General features: G+C 50.5%; 5 protein-coding genes across 5 annotated transcripts; 3 read left to right on the top strand and 2 right to left on the bottom strand.

The window, feature by feature from the left end:
• Window positions 1–1,270: 1,270 nt before the first annotated feature.
• On the top strand, window positions 1,271–3,091 carry J7337_003194 (uncharacterized protein; the record flags this gene model as incomplete). The annotated part of the gene is made up of 1 exon (XM_044820912.1): window positions 1,271–3,091. One exon carries the CDS (start codon window positions 1,271–1,273, stop codon window positions 3,089–3,091), a length of 1,821 nt encoding a protein of 606 aa, XP_044685212.1.
• Window positions 3,092–3,473: 382 nt separating this feature from the next.
• J7337_003193 (uncharacterized protein) lies at window positions 3,474–7,048 on the bottom strand (the record flags this gene model as incomplete). The annotated part of the gene is made up of 3 exons (XM_044820911.1): window positions 3,474–3,887; window positions 3,937–6,847; window positions 6,909–7,048. The coding sequence occupies 3 exons, from the start codon at window positions 7,046–7,048 to the stop codon at window positions 3,474–3,476; spliced, it is 3,465 nt and encodes a 1,154-aa protein (XP_044685211.1).
• A 2,525-nt stretch (window positions 7,049–9,573) lies between these two features.
• Window positions 9,574–12,215, top strand: J7337_003192 (uncharacterized protein; the record flags this gene model as incomplete). The annotated part of the gene is made up of 3 exons (XM_044820910.1): window positions 9,574–11,478; window positions 11,531–12,004; window positions 12,057–12,215. The coding sequence occupies 3 exons, from the start codon at window positions 9,574–9,576 to the stop codon at window positions 12,213–12,215; spliced, it is 2,538 nt and encodes an 845-aa protein (XP_044685210.1).
• Window positions 12,216–12,877: 662 nt separating this feature from the next.
• Window positions 12,878–15,360, bottom strand: J7337_003191 (uncharacterized protein; the record flags this gene model as incomplete). The annotated part of the gene is made up of 3 exons (XM_044820909.1): window positions 12,878–13,969; window positions 14,019–14,695; window positions 15,168–15,360. The coding sequence occupies 3 exons, from the start codon at window positions 15,358–15,360 to the stop codon at window positions 12,878–12,880; spliced, it is 1,962 nt and encodes a 653-aa protein (XP_044685209.1).
• A 1,331-nt stretch (window positions 15,361–16,691) lies between these two features.
• On the top strand, window positions 16,692–19,650 carry J7337_003190 (uncharacterized protein; the record flags this gene model as incomplete). Its single annotated transcript, XM_044820908.1, has 6 exons — window positions 16,692–16,785; window positions 16,965–17,316; window positions 17,362–17,827; window positions 17,876–18,039; window positions 18,107–18,222; window positions 18,269–19,650. 6 exons carry the CDS (start codon window positions 16,692–16,694, stop codon window positions 19,648–19,650), a joined length of 2,574 nt encoding a protein of 857 aa, XP_044685208.1.
• Between the last annotated feature and the right edge of the window lie 216 nt (window positions 19,651–19,866).

Below are 19,866 nucleotides of genomic sequence, written 5' to 3'. Positions count from 1 at the left end.
TTGGCATTTCGAAGCATTTGGTGTCTCTAATCCTTACCTACCTTACCTATTCAAGCTACACTATAGCAACGGATGCCGAAAACATTGAATCCGGTCCAAGACCGAACCGTACTGTACTGTACCTATCTAATGAAAGAGAAGACAGAGATTCCTCTTCTCAAGTTGGACTTGATTTGCATTTCTCATCATAGTAGGCGAGGACTTGATGTCAATAATTATCCTTATCATAATCTGCAGAGCGATGCTGGCATATGGTATGTGCCTTTGACACGGAGCAAGGCAAATGCGCGACAAGCCATGCAGCAAGCCAACAGTCTCAATGATCAAGGGGAGCATCAGATCTCTTTCCATATCTGTTGAGGGACAGCAAATTGTCTTGGCCAACGAACGGCCAAGGACAAGTTTCCGGCGATTGGCATCTGTGCAACTTACACGGACACACAGCACACACGAAGCTGTTTTCGTGCCGGGATTCAAGTCTGTTCTGTTTGCCGATACAGAGCTTGATCTAGTACGTCCTCTGGTTGGCCAAGCGCCATTAAGAACGCCAAAGGGTCCATGTTATCTGATGAAAAAGGCGCTGTCTACCTTATCTAATGAAGAACACACAGATATCGATATCTTTGTCATCGGGGATTGATACGAGGTTACTAACATTTGGCTGACCGGCAGTTGTGCCGCTAGAAAGTGGCTGCAGGGCGATTACAGGGGTCCCATCACTGAGCCGTAACACCCTCAGGGGGATTTACCTTCCATTCCGGGCGTCTTTCGGCGTGTCGACCAATAATATTATCTTGGGATGTGTCAAGTGACGTAACTTTTACTACCCTTACCCTTACCTAGCAAAACAGTCGGCGATTGCAATTTGATCGGCGACCAAAATGATGTCCACGCTCTGTGAACCAACCTCAAGAAAGCGACCTGTAAGTCACGATGCTAGGTTGTCTCGGCATCTCATCTCATCTCAGGTAATTAATTGCTTTCTTCTGACTCGCTCTTCTTGTTCACGTGTCACGTTTCACGTTGCTCACCGCTGGGCTTATCATGAAATAGAAAAGGGCTTATATAAAGTGAGATTCTTCATCTCACAGTTTCGATGGTTGTTCTCCGAGATATTCCCCGACGTCATTTTTTGTTAGAGATCCATCGCGAGTCCACTGTGACGTCTATTAGAGATTTGTTTCGTTTTGCGACAGCGCTCACAAAGTGTTTTTGGGCGATGCACTGTTGCTCTTATTTGGGTTGATTCTCTTTTATTTCTTCTGTAGCCATGTTCTCGCGATCAACACGGCGCTTGGCCAGCCAGCTACGACCTCTACCATCTTTATCTATCCCTACATCACAAGCTCCCGCGAGGGTACAATCTCGCACCTTCATCGCAACACGACTCACACGATCTGCATCAACTAAACCTCCTGCTTCTGATAAGTCTGCGACGATATCGAGAGATCCAGGCACTTCCTTCGCATTTCTACTCGCTGGAGCAGCTTCCTTCTACCTCGCATACAGCTTCGCGCAACAATCTCCTACGCGATGCGACGCCATCGCCCATGACGAAAACGACCATGATCCTCGAGATCCTTCGCTTCCTCGATATCGCATCAATGAAGTGCGCAAGCACGATGCTCATTCTGATCACCCCTGGGTCATCCACCGCGATAAAGTCTACGATATCACTGAATGGATAGGCGCGCATCCTGGCGGTGATGTTATCCTTCGCGCTGCTGGCGGTTCCATTGACCCCTACTGGGATATCTTTTCTATACACAAAAACGACTATGTCTACGATATTTTAAATCAGTACCTAATTGGGTACGTCGACCCGGCAGACCTCGTCGATGGGCGACCGGGGCGACAAGAGATCGAGGATCCTTTCTCGGATGATCCAGTTCGACATCCAGACTTGATTACAATGACGCAGAAGCCCAGAAACGCAGAGACGCCAGCCTATGCTATGACGAATGACTTTCTCACGCCTAACGACCTTTTCTACGTGCGCAACCACATGTGGGTGCCATCAATAGCCGAGGACCCGAATGATCATAATCTCACGATAGAACTCCCTGATGGAACCACAAAAGAATACACCCTCGCGGACCTAAAGAAGCGCTTCAAATCCCACAAAGTCACAGCCTCTCTTCAATGCTCCGGCAACCGCCGGAAACACATGAACGAGGAATCTGGCCGCAAAACAAATGGTCTTCCTTGGACTGCTGGAGCTATCTCAAACGCCTGCTGGGAAGGCGTCTTACTCTCTGACGTCCTGGCAGATGCAGGCTTTGATCTACATTCAGGCCTCGCTGGAGAATCAGAAGCAAAGCACGTTCAGTTCAACGGCCTAGAAGCTTACGGCGCATCGATCCCTATCAAAAAGGCTATTGATCCCCAAGGCGACGTGATACTCGCCTACAAAATGAACGGCCAGACTCTCCCGCGCGATCATGGGTTTCCCCTACGAGCTATTGTTCCTGGTCATGTTGCTGCGCGATCTGTCAAATGGTTGAATCATGTCACGCTGAGTGACGAGGAGAGCACTTCTCAGTGGCAGCGACGTGACTACAAGTGTTTTGGCCCGAACCAGACCAAAGTAGACTGGGATGCAGCACCCGCCATTCAAGAATTACCTGTCCAAAGCGCCATTACAAAGTGCAAACTTGGCGATTGGACAGCCAAAGGTGGCAATTCTCACACTTATACGAAACCAGCTTCATTGGCTGGCTACGCATACTCCGGCGGAGGCCGCGCCATCGTCCGTGTCGACGTCTCCTTTGATAACGGCAAAAACTGGTCTCAAGCCTCCATCCTTCCCGACTGTTCCACAAAAGAGGGCGAGGAATCGCCTTGCTATGGTCACGCAGCCTGGGCTTGGCGGAGATGGAAGTTTGACGGTGCGGTCCCGTTAGAGGCGTTTGAACCCGCGCCATCCGGGAAGCGATGTGCGATGTTTGTTGTGAAAGCCACGGACGAGGTGTACAACACGCAACCAGAGAGTCACGCAGCAACTTGGAATATTCGCGGTAATCTTGCTACAGCGTGGCATCGCGTGAGGATTTGCGATGATGGTCCTACGGGGTCAGAAACAAAAGTGTAGAATTGGTTGAATAGCATTGGTAATGGGTTTTGTCATTACCTACCTATGGTTGGAGTTTGAGCAGGCGAATGGGTTTGTTACTGGACGAGCGATATATGGTGGTCATTACAGCCATACACACAATGGGTGCTTAATTGTTAGAACGACTTACATCAGAATGTATTCAACATTCTCTAATCGAATTGATGGCAAAATAAGATGACAGGTGGTAAACCACCCAATTCTATTCTCGACTAAGTGAATACATCGTCCCCAGGCATATTGTACATCAGCCTTCGCTCCGTACCCGCTCTATTCGCATGATCTGCCCTTCTAAGTGTACAATCCAACTATCTCCACAGTATCGCCCTCGCTTTTGAACTGCTTCGAGACATATTCACCCCTACTCGTCGTCATCATCGTCATCCTCCCCAGCATCGGTGAAGTACTCGAACTCCTTGGGAACAGGAGCCTCTTCATCGTCTTCGGAGTCTTCGTCGACGGCCGTCAATACACCCGCAGCAGCAGCGGCGCCTGAGGCGTTGCCACCAGGAGTCTGGGGCTCAGCGTCGAGCAAACCAAATGGCGATCGGCCCTGGTTGCGAAGCAACTGTCCAAGCATAGCGCTGTTGGCTCCTCCCCGAGACTCAGCAAGACTATCAAGCACAGCACGTTGAGCTCCGCCACGTCCGCCCCGTCCAGTTTGTTGGCCTGCCACAGGGGCACGTTCAGTTGTAACCTTCTTCAGCTTCTCCTCAAGTAAACTCTTCTCCTCGTCGGGCTGACTATCGTGCAGAAGCAGGGGACCACCAGTAGGCTGTAAAATATTAGCAATGTAAACTACGCAGCAAGACATGTATGCTCACCTTCTTGACGGGCTTGTATCGGCCAGCAGGGAAGCTGATATACTTGAGTTGACCAGGAAGAACTCGGGTCATGTTCTCGATTTCATAGCCAACCTTCTCCTTCTCGGGCTTCTTCTTGGTATCAGCAGAAGCCGCCTGTTCCTTCTCTTGCTCTTCCTTCTTATCCTTAGCCTCATCCGCCTTCTTGTCCTCGTCCACGTCCATCTTGTCGCCACCACTCTTAGAGGGGGCGGTGTCGATTTCCATGCTCTCTCTTCGCTGAGCACGCTCCTTCTTCTGAGCCCGTCGCTTGGCCTGCGCAGTTGTTGATAGAATTGCGGTGGCAATCAGAGCAGGACCTTCTTCCGTCTTGACTTCTTGCTCGGGAGGGTAATCGAAAAGGCTAGGTCTTGTAGCACAGTGGAACTTGAAGTTAGGCATCTCGAGATCGTGATCAAGTCCAATGATGGACGTGGGAGAGAAGCTTAGCGACAGGAAGTGGGTGAAGGGGAACCAGTACCAGTATTGTGTGAATACAGCCATGCCAACAATGCCGGCCATATTGAGGTTGCCAGTTTGGGTCTGGAGGCCGATGGTGCAGTTGCGGCCACCAGCATCAATGATACCAAGCGCGAGGGCAGCACCAAACTTGGTCATGGCATCCTCGTGACGGTCGCCAACCACCTTCTTCAGAGTCTTGCGGATCGATGAAACCTTGGGGTTCATGACCTCGTTCTGCTGAACAAGAATCATAGCAAGAGAAATGAGGGCACCCTGTCGGACAAAGTCTGTGGGGTCCTTCATCATAGGTTCGAGCAGGTCAATGGCCTCGTCCAGGCCTGTGCCAGCGCATGAGATACCCAGAGCCATGGCGGAACCGTATCGCACGTGAGGGTTATATGATTCAGAAAGGAGCTCAACCATACGAGGCACGCTTCCAGGCTTGCGGAAGAGGATGAAGCCCAGACTCATAACGGCGATACGGCGGACATCATCGTTGACATCGCTAACAGCAATATGAAGGAGCTTTCGGATAGCTTTGTTGCTGCCGGTACCGCAGTAGGCAAGAGCAACAGTCATGATACCACCGTATCGCAGCGTGGGATCAGGGTCGTTGAGAAGTCCTTCAATAAGAACATCGGCTCCTTCTTGACGGCCAAACATAATAAGTGCCATACCAATAGCAAGACCACGGACAATCTTCTCATGCGTAGTTTCATGCGCATATGTAATCATATCCTCCAGAGCCTTGACATTTCCAGTGCCAAGCATGATAAGACCCATGGCCAAACCAACAGCCTCACCATTAAGTGCAGAATCCTGGAAGAGGATTTCTCGGAGCTTCTCAAAAATTTCCCAGTCGCCAGTGGCCATGCCAGCAATACCCAGACCCAAAGCACCACCATGCTGAACGACCTCTTCCTCAGCCTGGCCAAACTGTTCCTTGAGGTAGTCCAGAGCATCGGCTCCGTGGTTGGCGTGGATCAGTCCGTATGCGTAGAGAGCGCCACCCTGGCTAAAGATAGAGCCGCTGCTGAGGCCACCTTGTCGGGGAAGATAAGGTTCGAGGAGCTTTCTAGATTGAGAAAGGTTTCCGCGGTGAATAACACCGAGAGCAGCAGTCGCCGTAAACTTGGACCAGTTGACTGCCTTGCCCAACCACTCCAAGTTATCGCGGAAAAACTTGTCGTTTGTAGTTCCTTGGTTCATAAAGGCGTTGCAAAATGTGACCGCCGTGTGGAAGATGGAGTTTCGGCCCTCGAGACTGTCGCGGACCTTGTTGAGGATGCTCAAATCGGTTCGGTTGTTGCGATAGAGGAACTCAAGGTTAAGACGGATCGTCTTGCTGCCATCAAGAATTTCTCGGATATTGGAATAGGCCTTGGATACTGGTTCGGGAAGCTCGTTTTCGGGGTCTTCCTGCTTGTTCTGAAGCAGAGATTCGCCCTCGTTGGATTGTTCACCATTCTCGTCTGATTCCTTCTTGACAGGCTTGCTAGCTGGGAGTGATGCAAGAACCTTGCCGAGAAATTCCTGCGTACCGTTGTCATAAAGGTCAAAAGCAATTTGATAGGCGTTGGCGATGGAAGAACGGTCGCCCTTCTCAACGAGATTACGGAGCATGCGAGATGCTTCCTCATCTGAGTTAAGGTAAACGACACACTTGGCGATGGCAAAGTAATCAGGGTTGGGAATATCGTTGAGGAGATCGAGAATTAGCCTCAAAATTTCGGTTCGGAAGGCTCTCTCCTGGACGATGTCCATGCAAATACCCAGTGTGTATTCCATTAGATCCTCTGCAGGGCCAGGTGAGTTTTCGAGAGGGTTAGACTTGGCTTTCTTCTCATCATCGCTAGCGCGCTTGATGACGCTTCGAAGAACATCCAGTTTCTTGGCCTCAACCGCAATACCCACCACTTGCCTGTAGCGGCCCTGCTCTAGGCAGCTTTCAAAAAGTCTCTCAACGACTCTCTGAAGCGAGCCAGTGGCCTGGTCGGGGAGCTCAGCGATAGAGCCAGAGCGGCCTTGCTTGAAAGCAGGCTGGAAGGTGGCCTCGAGCATCGTGTTGTCGATCGAGTCGCGAGAAAGAAGAGACTTGGGAGGTAGGGTTGTCTGCGAAAAAGGTGTAGTAGGTGACATGACAGCACCCTCAGCGCCGCTGGCGAAGGTAGTAGCCAGCTCGGGGAGATCGGTGTTCTTTGACGCCTGAGGAGCCGCCTTCTTCGCAGCATTTACTGCAATGTACTGGTCGACACATTTCGAGATAATGGTCTCCTCAAACTCGCCAGGGGAATCGAGCTTGAAAAGGTCGCCGGCGGCGAGGGCAAAGACCATGCTATCATTGTAGGCCTGGAGATGGTAGTAGACCTTGGCAAGGACAAGAGCAGCGAGCTGACGCTCAGGAAACGACTCGTCCTCGTAGAGTGCCTCGCTGGGAGACAATGTTAGTAAAGCTTATCACACCATGAAGGCGAGACACGAAGATGACGTACATCTGTGTCAACACAGCAGCGACCTCAGTCCAGACGGTATCTATATCGTCGTTCAGGGTCTGCAGAGCGAAGACCTTGAGTTCGGGCTCCTCATCGGTAAGGAAGGCGAGGACGCCGGTAGCCGAGACGATACCGGGCATCTTGGCAGAGTATAAGGGATCGTGTGGGCGTGCTAGAGAGGTTCGTAGCAATGCGAGCGGCGATGCGAGAGGTTGCTGGGCTAAGAATGGTCGAGCAACAGAGAATGCGTTATTTCCGTGTAGGCCCAATGGCATAAACAGGGCCAGAGGACGGAATTATAGAGTTTGTGCAGAAACAAAGGAGATATCAAGAGAATTACAAGAGTCGGAGGCGATGAATTGGTTGGTGTTTTGCTCCAGCAGGGTCATTCCGAGAAAGGTCCACGTCAGGCACAGCTCTGCCTTGCAGTAGGTGCACGGGCCAACTAGAGCTCCAGGCAGGTGCAAAATTACTAAGCTCTCGACTCCAACCATGACAAGCACGTGACTACTGGATGTCTCCAAGCAACCCCCAAATCCAAGATAGCACGCGACAGGGAAATGGATTGCACCATGGAGTACCGCGAGCGCGCTGAGATGTGACGGAGTTTGAAAGGTCATGTGCACGTACTCATTCATAGCTCTTTGTGGCATGTCAAATTTACAGGCCGCCTTAGCCATATCTCACACTTCCTCCTCCATACATACGTGAGAGTTATTTATCAAAGCCATATAAAGCAATATCCAGTGTAGAGAAGAACCGCACAAGCCTTAACGAATCCTTTCCCCGTCAGACGTGGTCTTCCACCAGAAGAGCTGTTTGGGGAAGAGTATTCATTCAGGATATTGTCTTGCTATCAGGGGAAACTGAACGTGTAATCAGGGGGAAACATGGATGTAGTCGACCAACTTAGAGCGATGGTGATGACTGATATTTTCCAATCGGGACCGCAGAAATCGAGTTCATAAACGTTGTCTGGTACCCTTTGCAGTGCCCTAGGGCTTGCAGCAAGATTTATTGGTCATCGTGAAAGCTTCTGGGTAAAAGCTTATATTCTGGGGGGAAATATCGTGTTCTCATTCATCACCTGTGTTCGCAGGCTAAAGCGCAACCTCATGGGCGGCAGTCATCCCATAAACGTTATCTAGAAATTTATCCTACTCCTTGGCGATTCGAGCGAGGATATCGCAAGCAAACTACATGTCAAACATTACCACAACACTTACACGGCTCCATGTCTGTCATCTAGCTGACTAGGCCTATGCAGGCATTACAGACTTGCCGTAAGAGGCTCTGCCATAGGGGAGTAAAGAAAACTCAGGGCCTCAACCATAAATGACAAACAGACAGGTAATCATTAGTATGAGTTTAGTATATCTTTTACAGAGTTTATTTTGGCACCCCTTACTAAGGTATAATGTTTTCTTGCTCCCAGGGCAGCCATAACGTTGGCCTCAGCCGCAGTACTTGAACTAGCATGGAAACTAGAGCTTCATATGATACGCAATCAGCTTTGGACTAACTTTGACTAGATTCCGATGTACATTGTACGATGCTAATGCACGTACTGCCGCACCTCTTGTTCAATGAACTTGTGGTTAGCGCTCGTATCTACTAATGTTGCTACTGTGAAGCTGAACTCCAAATCCCATGGAGCTCTGCTACCCCTGGTTCGTCACTCGACTATGACGTCGAATACAAGTTCTCTTTATGTGAGAAACATCGCAGTTTTTGGAGTAAGCCAATGCTTATGAGAAGATCATATAAACATTCTGAGTCGATAAGGCTGATGTCCTTTAAGCTTAAGGAGGTTGCAAAGGACTTGACCCTCCACAGGAATCGGAGTCTGACCCTGGCGTTTGAGTCTGGTGCAATTTATCTCGGGACATATGGAAAAGTGACAAGTAGCGTGTCTCATCTTTAATTCGCTAACCTGATTTGCGTAATGCTAAGCCTCTCCGGGGGTTTGATGATCGGTACCTAGATCTCCATTGAGCTCGCAGCACGGAGCATGTACTGCTAGTAAAAATTGTTTGGGCTTGGAAAACGCTATCGCTGCTAATAAAATTTGTCCCTGGGCCATGTCCAGTACGTACAGTTGAGTTAGGTGAGGTAGTACTCCGTACCGCCCATGGGCATATCCCTGGAGCTCTAGCGTCAGGCTGTCGCCTGTCCATCTTTGTTTGTCGCCAGAAAACGACGACAGGACACCAACACAAAATATTAATCAATCCTAGAACTATTCCAAGTCGCGAATAACCTCCAGCGCACACGATCCATCGATAGTATCACCCGAACGATCATCTTTCAGCCGCGTCCATCTGTTTCTGTACGCGATTTCTATTCGCCAATCGTCAATCGTCAATTCGACAGCGTGGCAGCCTCGCCATGGCGACGTAGGAACATCCCAACCAGTCATCCATGTCCACCTGCGCCGTCCTCCTCGCGCGACAACGAACGTCCTCCATCGCCTCAACAGCGTCATAGATCTATATCAGTTGAGGACAACATCTGTCTGTACTCAGTTGCGCTCCCGCCGCGTCGACTACCTGGTTCAAGACAAGCGACCCGCACTGCAATTGCTTTGTGGTCTCCTCGCGCCGAAACTTCGAGGCGTCGTGTTGTCGCAGAATCTTCATTCTCCCCTCATCACAACACCATCGCCATGGATCTCCGCTCAGTTCTTAATACATCTGACGGCGGCGATCGCGCTCCGGCCAAACCTGCGCCGAAACCGCAACCGCCGCCGCAGCTACATCAACAGCAGCAGCAACCTCACCCCCAGCAGATACAGCGACCATCGCAGAGTCCGGCCCAAGCACCCGCTCCTCCTCCGTACTATCGCGAGTACGGCCGCCATCCACCGCCGCAACCCTCACCAGGCAAACCGATGCCACAAGAATATCCTCCGCATGCTGGCCATCCCCATCACGCTCAGTCACGACCACCGTCGCATCCTCACCCATCTCCCCATCAACCACCGCCTGGTGCGTATCCACCACAATCTCCGTACCAGGCACCCGGGCCATATCCAGGACGTCCTGCACCCCCTCCGCTACAGCCAACAGGCTCTTTTCACGATCCACGGTCCCCAAGTGTCCAGACTCCAGGTCAATCCCCTTATCGAACATCAACGACTCCGTCGGCCGTAGCGGCTGCCGCAGGTTATCCTTTTCCACCAACTCAGTCCCCGGGGGAGATGGCCAGTCCAGTCCAGCGACACCAATATTCACCTACTCAATACGCAACTCGGGAAAGCTTCTCTCAGGTCCCACAAGGCGTGCCACCAGGCCATGCACCTGGTCATTATCCTCCGACTCAGCAACAACACCCACAAGGCGCTATCCCACAGACGCAGCAATATCTGAATCAGCGTCCTCCCTCAGCTAGTCATTCTGCTCACTCTACTCCGACTCCAACATCCGCTCAACCACATCATCCTTACAGTTCTTTTGTTCAAGGTAGTCCTGTCACAGCTTCGCGCCCACCGCCTGCCGAACACAATCGCCAACCTTCACAACCACCCACTCCTGTCGGTCCTCCTCTGTCTGCCGGATCTCGACAAGCATCTGTTACAGGTGGTTTTGCACAGCCTTCGAGTCCTTACCAACAAAGACTTTCCTACACTGGGGCCCCCATACCGCAAGCACAGGCACAGGTACAAGCACAAGTACAGAGCTCACCTCCGCCTCCGCTTCACGCGAAGCGCATATCTAGTAGCTACGGTTCGCCTGCCCCCGACGTACACCGACGATCCCAATCGCACAGTGAGCGAGCTCCAAGCCCATCCGTTAGTCCCAAATCTCGAGTCCCGTCGATTCAAAGTAACCACGATCCACTTGCTGCATCAGCGGCAGCAGACGCCAAAGTCAAACTAGCTCAATCGGCTCCCATACCCCAACCAGCCCAGCCAATGGCCATTGACACAGAACGCGCTGCAACTCCTGCCAAGCGCAAGCTTGAGGATCGCGACAGTCCCAGACAAGAACCAGATGAGAAACGAATGAGGCCCAGCGAGATTAACGGCGGCGCTGCTGTGAAGCGCGAATCTGAGTCGGCTTCTTCCAGTGTACCAGCAGCTGGGGCAATCAAAAAGCGAAGACGCTACTCACAACCGCCTATCTGGGCACAAGATGCTCGAAAAATGAACGGCATGCCTACGAATGCGAACTTTGTGCTACAAAAGAGAGCCCATTCAAATCTTAATGGAAAGAAGGAGAACGCCCGCCCCAGTCGCCATGCCTCGCCAGAGACGAACCGGGGCAACCCTCCTCACGTTCCCGCCGCTGAACCAGGTCCCGCAGAGATCCTCGGACCTTGGGAACCGAGTCTTACTGGCCTCAAACCTTTTGAGGACGTATCAAGACAAGTGGCTGATTTCCTCTTCCTCAATGTTATCAACACCCCAGATATGAGGGAAATCAGTAGTCGCGGGATCCAGTTTGAAATTGAAGCGAAATTGGGCACTCTCATCGACAGAGATACCAATCAACGAGTTGATCGAGGTATTGCGTCTGAATGCATCTTGATGGACAACAGTCGTGTAGCTTTTAAGAGTAGCATGACGGAAGTGAGTGTTTCAGCATCTTCCTCATTCTTTACCATCGCTAATGATGCTTTAGGGCTCACACAAGAAGATGAACGACTACCTAAACGAACTGGTCAAAATCACACATCCCATGAATCCAGCAGGCAGCCAACGTGTACCCATCGTTGCTCTGCACCGGAGAGAGAGAGACCGGTTTTTCGAGATTCCGCCAGATCTACAAGCAAGAATACCTGGATGTGTCCAAAGCCGACTGGGATTGCGAAGAGCAGTCCGCGTGCGAGTCACATACAACCAAAAGGACAACAAGGTTATTGCCAAGATCATCAAGGCGCGTGTAGCTGACCTAGATATCCACTTCCCGATTTTACCAATGGATTGTCGAATCAGTATCAACCTCGAAATGAACTGGGATGGCTCGGTGGAAGAACTGGAGCAGCTTCCAAATCGTGATCGTGGGGAAAACCCTGAGCGAAACAAGGACAGACTCAGTTACACACACGGGCCCTACCAGGTTGACCTCACGCAGGTCATACAAGATCGCCATGGAGTAAGTCCCCAAAGCCTCAGATGGTATTTCAGCTCAACTAACAATAGTTTAGGTAAAAGAGAAGGAGCATGAACTTGAGATTGAACTCGACTCGAAGCTTCTAATCGACCAAGGGAGCAAGGCAGCGAGCTCAAGACCTCACCGCTATCAAGAACTTGTGGAAGGATTTGTGGACAACATACGACTTCTTACACGTAACGTGGCACACTGAACGGCAATAGACCATTTTAATTACCGGCGATAATGTTGGCTAAAAGGACGGGGTTGCGGCGCTGTGTTTACAAGAGGTGGCTCTGAAGGAATACCAAGAATAAATCAACTTATCTTTTTGTGATCCCAACCTATTTTCATGATGTTGAAACCTGTCCTTCTGTTTACGCGACGCTATGTTTGATGTACAAACAGTCAGTGGGTGGAAGCATCAAATGATCGCAACTTCATTTACAAGTCGAGATTTGGTCCGAATAACAGTAGATCAGAACATGAGCACGTTATCAACGGCTAGGTTGACATGAGTACAGCAGTTATCATTTCTTCACGGAAGAAGGGCACAGTCAAAATCATCGCGGTTTCCGGAGGTTCAGGCTACCCTATATCACCAGGACTTATATCTGTGACGGACAATTTATGTCCAAACAATGGGCATCTGCTGCACGAGTACTATCCTCTTCCAAGAATTGAATAAAAATTATACACTCAGGTTCAGCACTTTTTGTTCCGTTTTAGCTCATGTCCCAGAGAGGCAGGAGATGGATCTCGTTGCCACTTTACCATCAAACTAAACATCTGCAATGCGTGTCATGCATCACCGCCCACAATCATACCATTACAAACATGTTCTTCATTATCATATGTACTTAGATCACGAGTAACTCATGGCCTATATCCTGTATTATACCCTCTTGTTGCTGCTGCACCCTGGTGGTCGTCCTGATAAAATGCTTCAAAGTCAGTGCCAGCATATCGGCTCGCCGCAGGTACCGGTATCGTGTCTGCCTGCTCGTCAAAGCCCGTCCGGCCAGTTCCTCTTGACTCATGGACTTCCCCTGCGATCCAACTCAGGTAAACTGTCTCGTGTACAAGCACATAACCGCCCGACTTCTCTCCCGAGTCGTCAGAGCCATCGGCGCTTTCGAACTCAGGCTTCTTCTCCACGACAAAGATCTCATTCCTCTTGTGTTTCCGGCGCCAAGCAAAAGAGACGAAGCCGAGGAACCAGAGAATGCTTCCACCAATGACAGACCATGTGATGACAGGGACAAGCCACCACTGGAGACTTTGTGGTGTTGAGGGCTTGATCCAGATAGTGACGATGGGCCACAGGCCACCGATTACGTATATAACTGCGCATATAACGCTGAGTGTTGGGCTGATGTGCTTGCCGGTCATCTGTCGCCAAGTCTGGGGGACTGCTGCTGGACTATGAATCTCGTCCTTGTCTGTTTGTGGTGGTCCCTTGAATCGGAGGATCAGGATACCGAGACCGAGAAAGATGCCAAAGAAGGCATTGATGACATATGCGCTCAGACTTGTAAGTAAAGTATATGAATTGAAGTAGTCCATACCCCAAGTGGCAAAGATAAGAATGAAGCAGGATGTAAGGTGCAGAACGAAGGCACCAACAGGCGTTCTCTCTCTATGGTCTTCGGGGGAGAGCCAACGTGTGCTCAGAAGAGAACTGAACATGCCCTTCTTCTTGAGCCATGATAGCAATCGACCCAAAGAGATGTCGCCGTCTTGAGCAAAGAACTTGGCGTAAGGAATGATGCCTTCCTTGGCGATCTCTTGCTTTACCCGTGCAGCAGTGTAGGTCATCACGATGATGTTTCCCATGCTTGATATGGCAAGAAAAGCGTTGAAGATCCGCTGGCCAGTCTCATCTTCTGTCAGGGAGCCGAGAGTTCTTTCGAAGAACTCTTGCGCTACGTTGGTACTTATTTGATCCTTTTCTGGGACCACGACCATCTGAGAAGGGTTAGAATACGATTACGTAGGGAAGGGAAACAATATTTACATATGAGATGTTGACGGCCATGTAAAGAACAATGGCAATACCGACACCAAGCATCATGGCGATTGGATGCTTTCGCCTTGGCCTGCTAATCTCACCCATGACGTAGTTGGGCTGTTCGAAGCCAGAGAAGCTGAAGATAATGGCCAAGAAAGCGTGAGCAAAGCCATTGGCATCACCGGAGTCTGCAAAGGCACGAGATGGCTGAGTGTTTTCCGAGATGTAGTTCTTGACCTTCTCACCCTTGGTAGTCTTCAAAGCTCCGGCACCAACCACAATAGCTGTCACGATGATGAGCAGAAGGATCATGACTTTGATCATTGCCAACATGTTGTTGAGAAGAATGCCTGCTCGTCGAGAGAAGGTATGAATGAAGCAAGTGAGGATTGCTATTCCGATAGCAATACCCCTGATTGCTCCAGGAGCTGGGTCAGTATTGCCAGATGCGTATAGCACTCTTGTAGCAAAGCTGATACAGTTGCCTGCCATGTTTCCGAGAGCCACGAAACAGAAGCCGAACATGCATGTACTCAAAAGTACAGTGCCTCTTCTGTATGCGGGCTTTTGATAGACATATTGGAGGTAATTGAGGTCACCGCCGCTGCGAGGTACGCTCTGTTCAATACCGTTGATGGTGTAGCGGGGAACATTGAGACCGTATTCTATGTAGACGTGAACGCCTGAGAGACAGTATATGATGCCCGCCAGCCAGAGAAGAAGAGACGCGCCCGTTGAACGGGTTCCTTCCATTACTCTCTGTGGCGAATTAAAGATGCCGGTTCCTGTGATGAGAGTTAGCGATTCGTTCACAAAGTAAATAGAGTAGCACAGTGTTTCCAGGCCTCATTGCTGCTCTTGACCAAAACACCAAGTTTCAATATCGTGATACCCTCAGAACTACATACTATAGCAACTTCCTCAAAGAGAAAACTGCATTGTTCTGACACATTGAAACTCAAGCCTGGGCCAGAAGGAGCGAACCATGGATCTTGATATAAGCAGACTTCCCCACTTGGGTCCCATCCGATCTATGCTATGGGTTCTCAACTTAAATTCAACTTCAACACAACATCACCAAAATCCATCATGAAATGCATCTGCGAAATCTCAAGAAATCATGTCGAATAACCTCCGAAAGCAATGGGAACTTACCAATCATTCGGTTGAGAACCAGGCACATGACATCAAAGTACCCAAGCTTGAAGGCTTCCTTGGGTGCTGATGTAAAGATGCCATTGGGATTGTCGGTTTCCCTAAAGATCACCGAACGGTCGCTGTCCCATTCTGGCTCTTCACGTCGTGGTGGCTCACGGCTGTGCTCCTGATATGCTGCAAAGTCGTTCATTGTGTGGTCTGTATGCAGCTGAAAGCTGCAGCTCAGAGAGGACGAAAGACTGGAGATTGGTCTGGGAACCAGCTTACACGTCAATTCGAAGCCAAAGTTGGCAACGAGTCAACCAACTCTCAGAATTGATACAAACAATGGCAAAGAGCAAGCTACGGTATGAGCTACACAGCTATCTGGGACCATGGGTATTAAGTAACGCTCTCGAAACTCATGCAGGCAGGGTTCGACGATCACACCAAAGCCGGGCGTAGAGCAATCAGCCCAAAATGGCAGACTGACCAAGCAGAGGGCGGAATTCAAGCCTCATCACCATCGTGTGACCTTATCAACTCCCTGCAGGGGCTGGTCGTTCTAGGCAGACTTCCCCTCACTTTAGACAAGAATTCCGCAGCCTTATTGCCTACCAAAACGCCTTGTCCATACCTTTCCAGCTCTCAACCACATCAAAAACCGCAGCGCTAGCCGTTGCATTTCTAGCGCCGTTTTTATCGCTTCAACAGCCAATCTGCCAACCCTGCATTACACAGCCCTGATGCATCTCAGACATGGCTCACAGACATGCCAAGCCTGAGCTGAAAGAACCCCGGGTATCAAAACCTCGTCCTCGGGTTAACTTGTCTGAAGCATGGGGGGACGTGCGACTTGACTTGGGATGACACAAGATCGATCATATTGTGTTCTCCGTCATATGTCCGACCTGGATTATAGCGAAGAAGCAAAGAAGCATAGGGCTTTCAAACAACCAAAGGTCCAACAGCTAGGTGCATGCTTATTGATAAGGGCAATCAAGCTGTCGTCCGTCCCTGGCCCTCCTCCACCCCGCATGCTCGCGCTGGTAGCCCACATGAGTAACCGATGCCCTGTTGACTGACCGAATCAGCCACGCCTCCGTGCCAGTCTGTCATCGGTGCCTGGGAAGAGCGCTTTCCTCTCTCTGCGGCGAGGTTCCTCGATTTTGTGTCAGCCGTGGCCAGCCACTCCGGACCGCACGCGTCTCCCGTACAGAGCTTGCAAGCTGCGTTCTTATCTTCTTTCCTGAAGACTCATCTGGCCCTTGCATCTCTTTCATTTGGGGCGAGCGTGTGGGTGTTACCCATACCAATTAGATCATCCCGGGTGAAGCTCAGTCACACTTCCTCCGTTGGCCTCTTGAGCAACAGCCCTGTTAACAATAATTCTTAAGATACTGCTGCCCATCGCTCGTCCACAACTTACTCTGGCCCCATTAACGGCTGCATTTCCCAAAGTGATCGTCCTTTAGCTTTTGTTTAAAGCCCAGGTCCCTGCCATCTGAGGCCCTTTTGTAACAGAAACCATAGCACCGTTCGATGGCAGGCCCTCTCCAGGTTGGAGACCTTATCAGCCTCGGGCGCCTAGCCTGGGAAGTCTACCGCTTTGGCTGGTCTGAAGAACATAATGCAAGTAAGTGATCCAAGCGCGATGCTTTTGTTTCTCCTGCGAGATATGCCTTGCGGGGCTTCGCCAACGCACTGCTTTTGTTGAATGTCAACCTTCGCGAATAGGTACATGTACCTGGCGATCACTCAATCCTTCATCCCTTCGGCTTCAGTAGATGTAACGTCGGGCTGACTGTATGGCAGCAAGACAATATGAAGAATTTGGAAGAGATGTCAGAGGTCTCGCCAAGAATCTCGATATCCTTAGCAGAGTAGTTGCATCGGCAGACAACTCTCTCCAGAGTCAAAGACGGCAAGGCGCTCCGGCAAGGCTACGATGGGACCGGACGTCGCTGATTCAGATCATTGGGGACTACGAGATGACATTACGAGAATGCAATGAACTTCTAAGATCAAACAGTCGATATCGTGTAGGAACCAACCCTTTACGCAACCTGGAATGGAATGTACTCGTTCAGCCCGCAGCTGATCAACTGCGCCAAAGGATCACGCTGCACAACTCGAAGATCCTGCACGTCCTGAAACCGTTTGAAGTGTAAGTGCATCAAGTTGGTACTGTTTCATAAGCTGATGAGGTCAGTGATCTCCTTTTACGGGTACGACAAGATATTGAGCTCATGCATCGAGACCTCGCGGACCGCATCACAGCTGCTCATCATGACATCCGCCGTCTGATGGGAGTTCTTATCCCTGACCTTGATGAAGCCCTCGACCAAAGAGTTCAGCGCAGTGTTGTACTACTAGAAGTGCCGGTGGACTTGGACGAACAGTTCCGGTTTGCAGCGCTCACTGGTCACTCCGAGTATCGCACCGAGGCGGACTTCGAGCTCACCGAGCTGTCGGATGCATTCATACTGAACTTTCATAAGAGCACAATCAACTTCAAGTCTGGTATGGTTGTTGAAGAACGTGTTCCGACGGTTGACCAGTATCTCAACTTGTTGAAGTGTGTATGGATTTTCAAGAGAATTCAGGCGGCCCCTGCTTTGCGGGAGGCGGATAAGGACACTTCCCACTGGCCATCCTACGCCCGGCAACTGGAAGATGTAAGTCGTGCGTGTAATTACATGTGACGTACAGACTAACGAGAGTAGGACCTATCATCCCAATGCGCTCGATTTGGCCGCGAGTTGGTGACGCCAAGAATAATCATTTCGACGCTCAAACGAGACATGTTCACGATCTGGCCAGAGAAAGAACCCGCCCCTCTTGTTGACCTTGTTACAAAAGACGAGATGATGGAACAACTGCTAGAGGTGTAAGCTTGACATAACCCCCAGTTTCGTTTTGAAGCCTAACGATAGCAGAAACCTACAGAGCTATAGCCCAGGTATCGAGAAGAAAGCCAAGCTCCTTCGAAGGCTAGACGCAGATGGGCGAAGATTCAGAATCATCATGTCTGGATCTGCTCAAGCGGGATCGGGAAAACCAAGGCAGCAAAGTCAGTAGGCCCTTTTCTTCTCGACGTCAAATGCTAACTTTCACAGCTGAGAAATTTGACTTCGACATCACCACAATGGTCTTTAACCCACAATACGCATTGCCCACAGGCGCTCATATGACACAAGAGATCATCCTAAGACAGAACGAGAGAATCGCAAGGCTGGACTTCATGGACGGAGCTGATATACTGAGGTTCCAGCAAGCGGTCACTGGATTCAAGCCATGGGCCTCTGCCACGCAGTACGACTGTCAAGTCATTTTCGTCCTGGGTGGCGTCAAAGAGACAATCATGGAGAACGCTTGCCTTCAACTCTGGATACCCAAATCAACCGAGGGCTCGCTTGTCACCAATAGCGATGCCGCAGTCAACACCATCAAGGCTTCATCAAGCCGTCAAAACTCCATATCGACCCTTGCCTCTGGAGCGATGCCAAGTTCGCCCCTTTCAGGGAGCAGGCCATTTGCATCACCGGCGCAGACGTTCTCGTCTTACGGAAATGGCGGAGATGGCTTCGCTATGGGTCCCCCTGGCCGTCACCCAAGCCTTCCAACCATACGACAGAGACAGCCCACAGGGCCCGAGTTCTACGGATCGTGGCCGGGAAGAACTTCCCCAGAGCCGATAGGATCATCGCCTGTAGAACGACAGAGCTTCTTCCCGATACCGGGACCGCCGCGACAGGCTCCACCCCGGAAGCCAGTCGGATCAACCCCATCTCCTCGGCGTTCCAGTTCTCTCTTTCCGCCTCCTTCCAGCAGTACAACTATGACCAATAACGGGCGTTCTTTCAGCATATCGAGTGGCGTCTCAAGCAACAGTAACTCATCGAATAGCGATGTTCGAAGTGTTAGCATTTCTACAGGAACAAATTCCACAGGGCTCCTTCACAAGCGCCCAGTGAAGCCGATGCTGGTCTTATTCACACAAAACCGACAAGGAGATAAGTTCTCGTTTGTGACGGTTCAGATTGACGACGAAACAAACATGAATCCAGAGCGCTGCAACTGTCGCCGATCCGGAAGAGATGGGGCATCCTGCGATATCGCGGCAATCGAGAGGAAGAAGGGTGATGCTCCTATTTCAGCCCGAAGATATGAGCAGTCACCGTCGGACGGCGAGATGGACTGGAACTTGGCCCGGTTGGCGCTGAACAACCCTGCCTCGACAAGCGACAGTGTCAACTGGCCCAACCTCAAACGTCTTAGCATCAAATTTCCAACTCCGCAGGCACGAGCTAAGTTCTGTGGCACACCAAATGTCTGCCATTGCAAGATCAAGAAGGAAGGTGACTTGCTCAAGTGCATACAAGAACGCCATCGCGGACTCTGGGGAGAGGTCCAAGAGAACTACAGGAGGCAGATGAACAGCTTTCACAAGCAGCGATACGAGAGCAGATCTCATGTGGTGTATGGCGTAACGAGTTGATGGATTTAATGTGCGAAAACATGACATGAAATAACAAGTTCAGTCTGTATCTCTATGTAAGAGAGCTTTTATGATTCTAATGAGGCGCGGAGTAGAGGAGTAATCATTGGTTACAGGTGTTTTTGGAAAGCTGAAAGAGGGATTCCTAGATAAGGCCGCTGATGACTTGGAATGATTACGCTGCTTAATGAACTTCACTTTTGATCTGCAGAGACC

This window comes from Fusarium musae, chromosome 2, assembly GCF_019915245.1.
Source record: "Fusarium musae strain F31 chromosome 2, whole genome shotgun sequence".
NCBI lineage: Eukaryota > Fungi > Ascomycota > Sordariomycetes > Hypocreales > Nectriaceae > Fusarium > Fusarium musae.
This window is presented reverse-complemented; position numbering and strand designations above follow the sequence as displayed.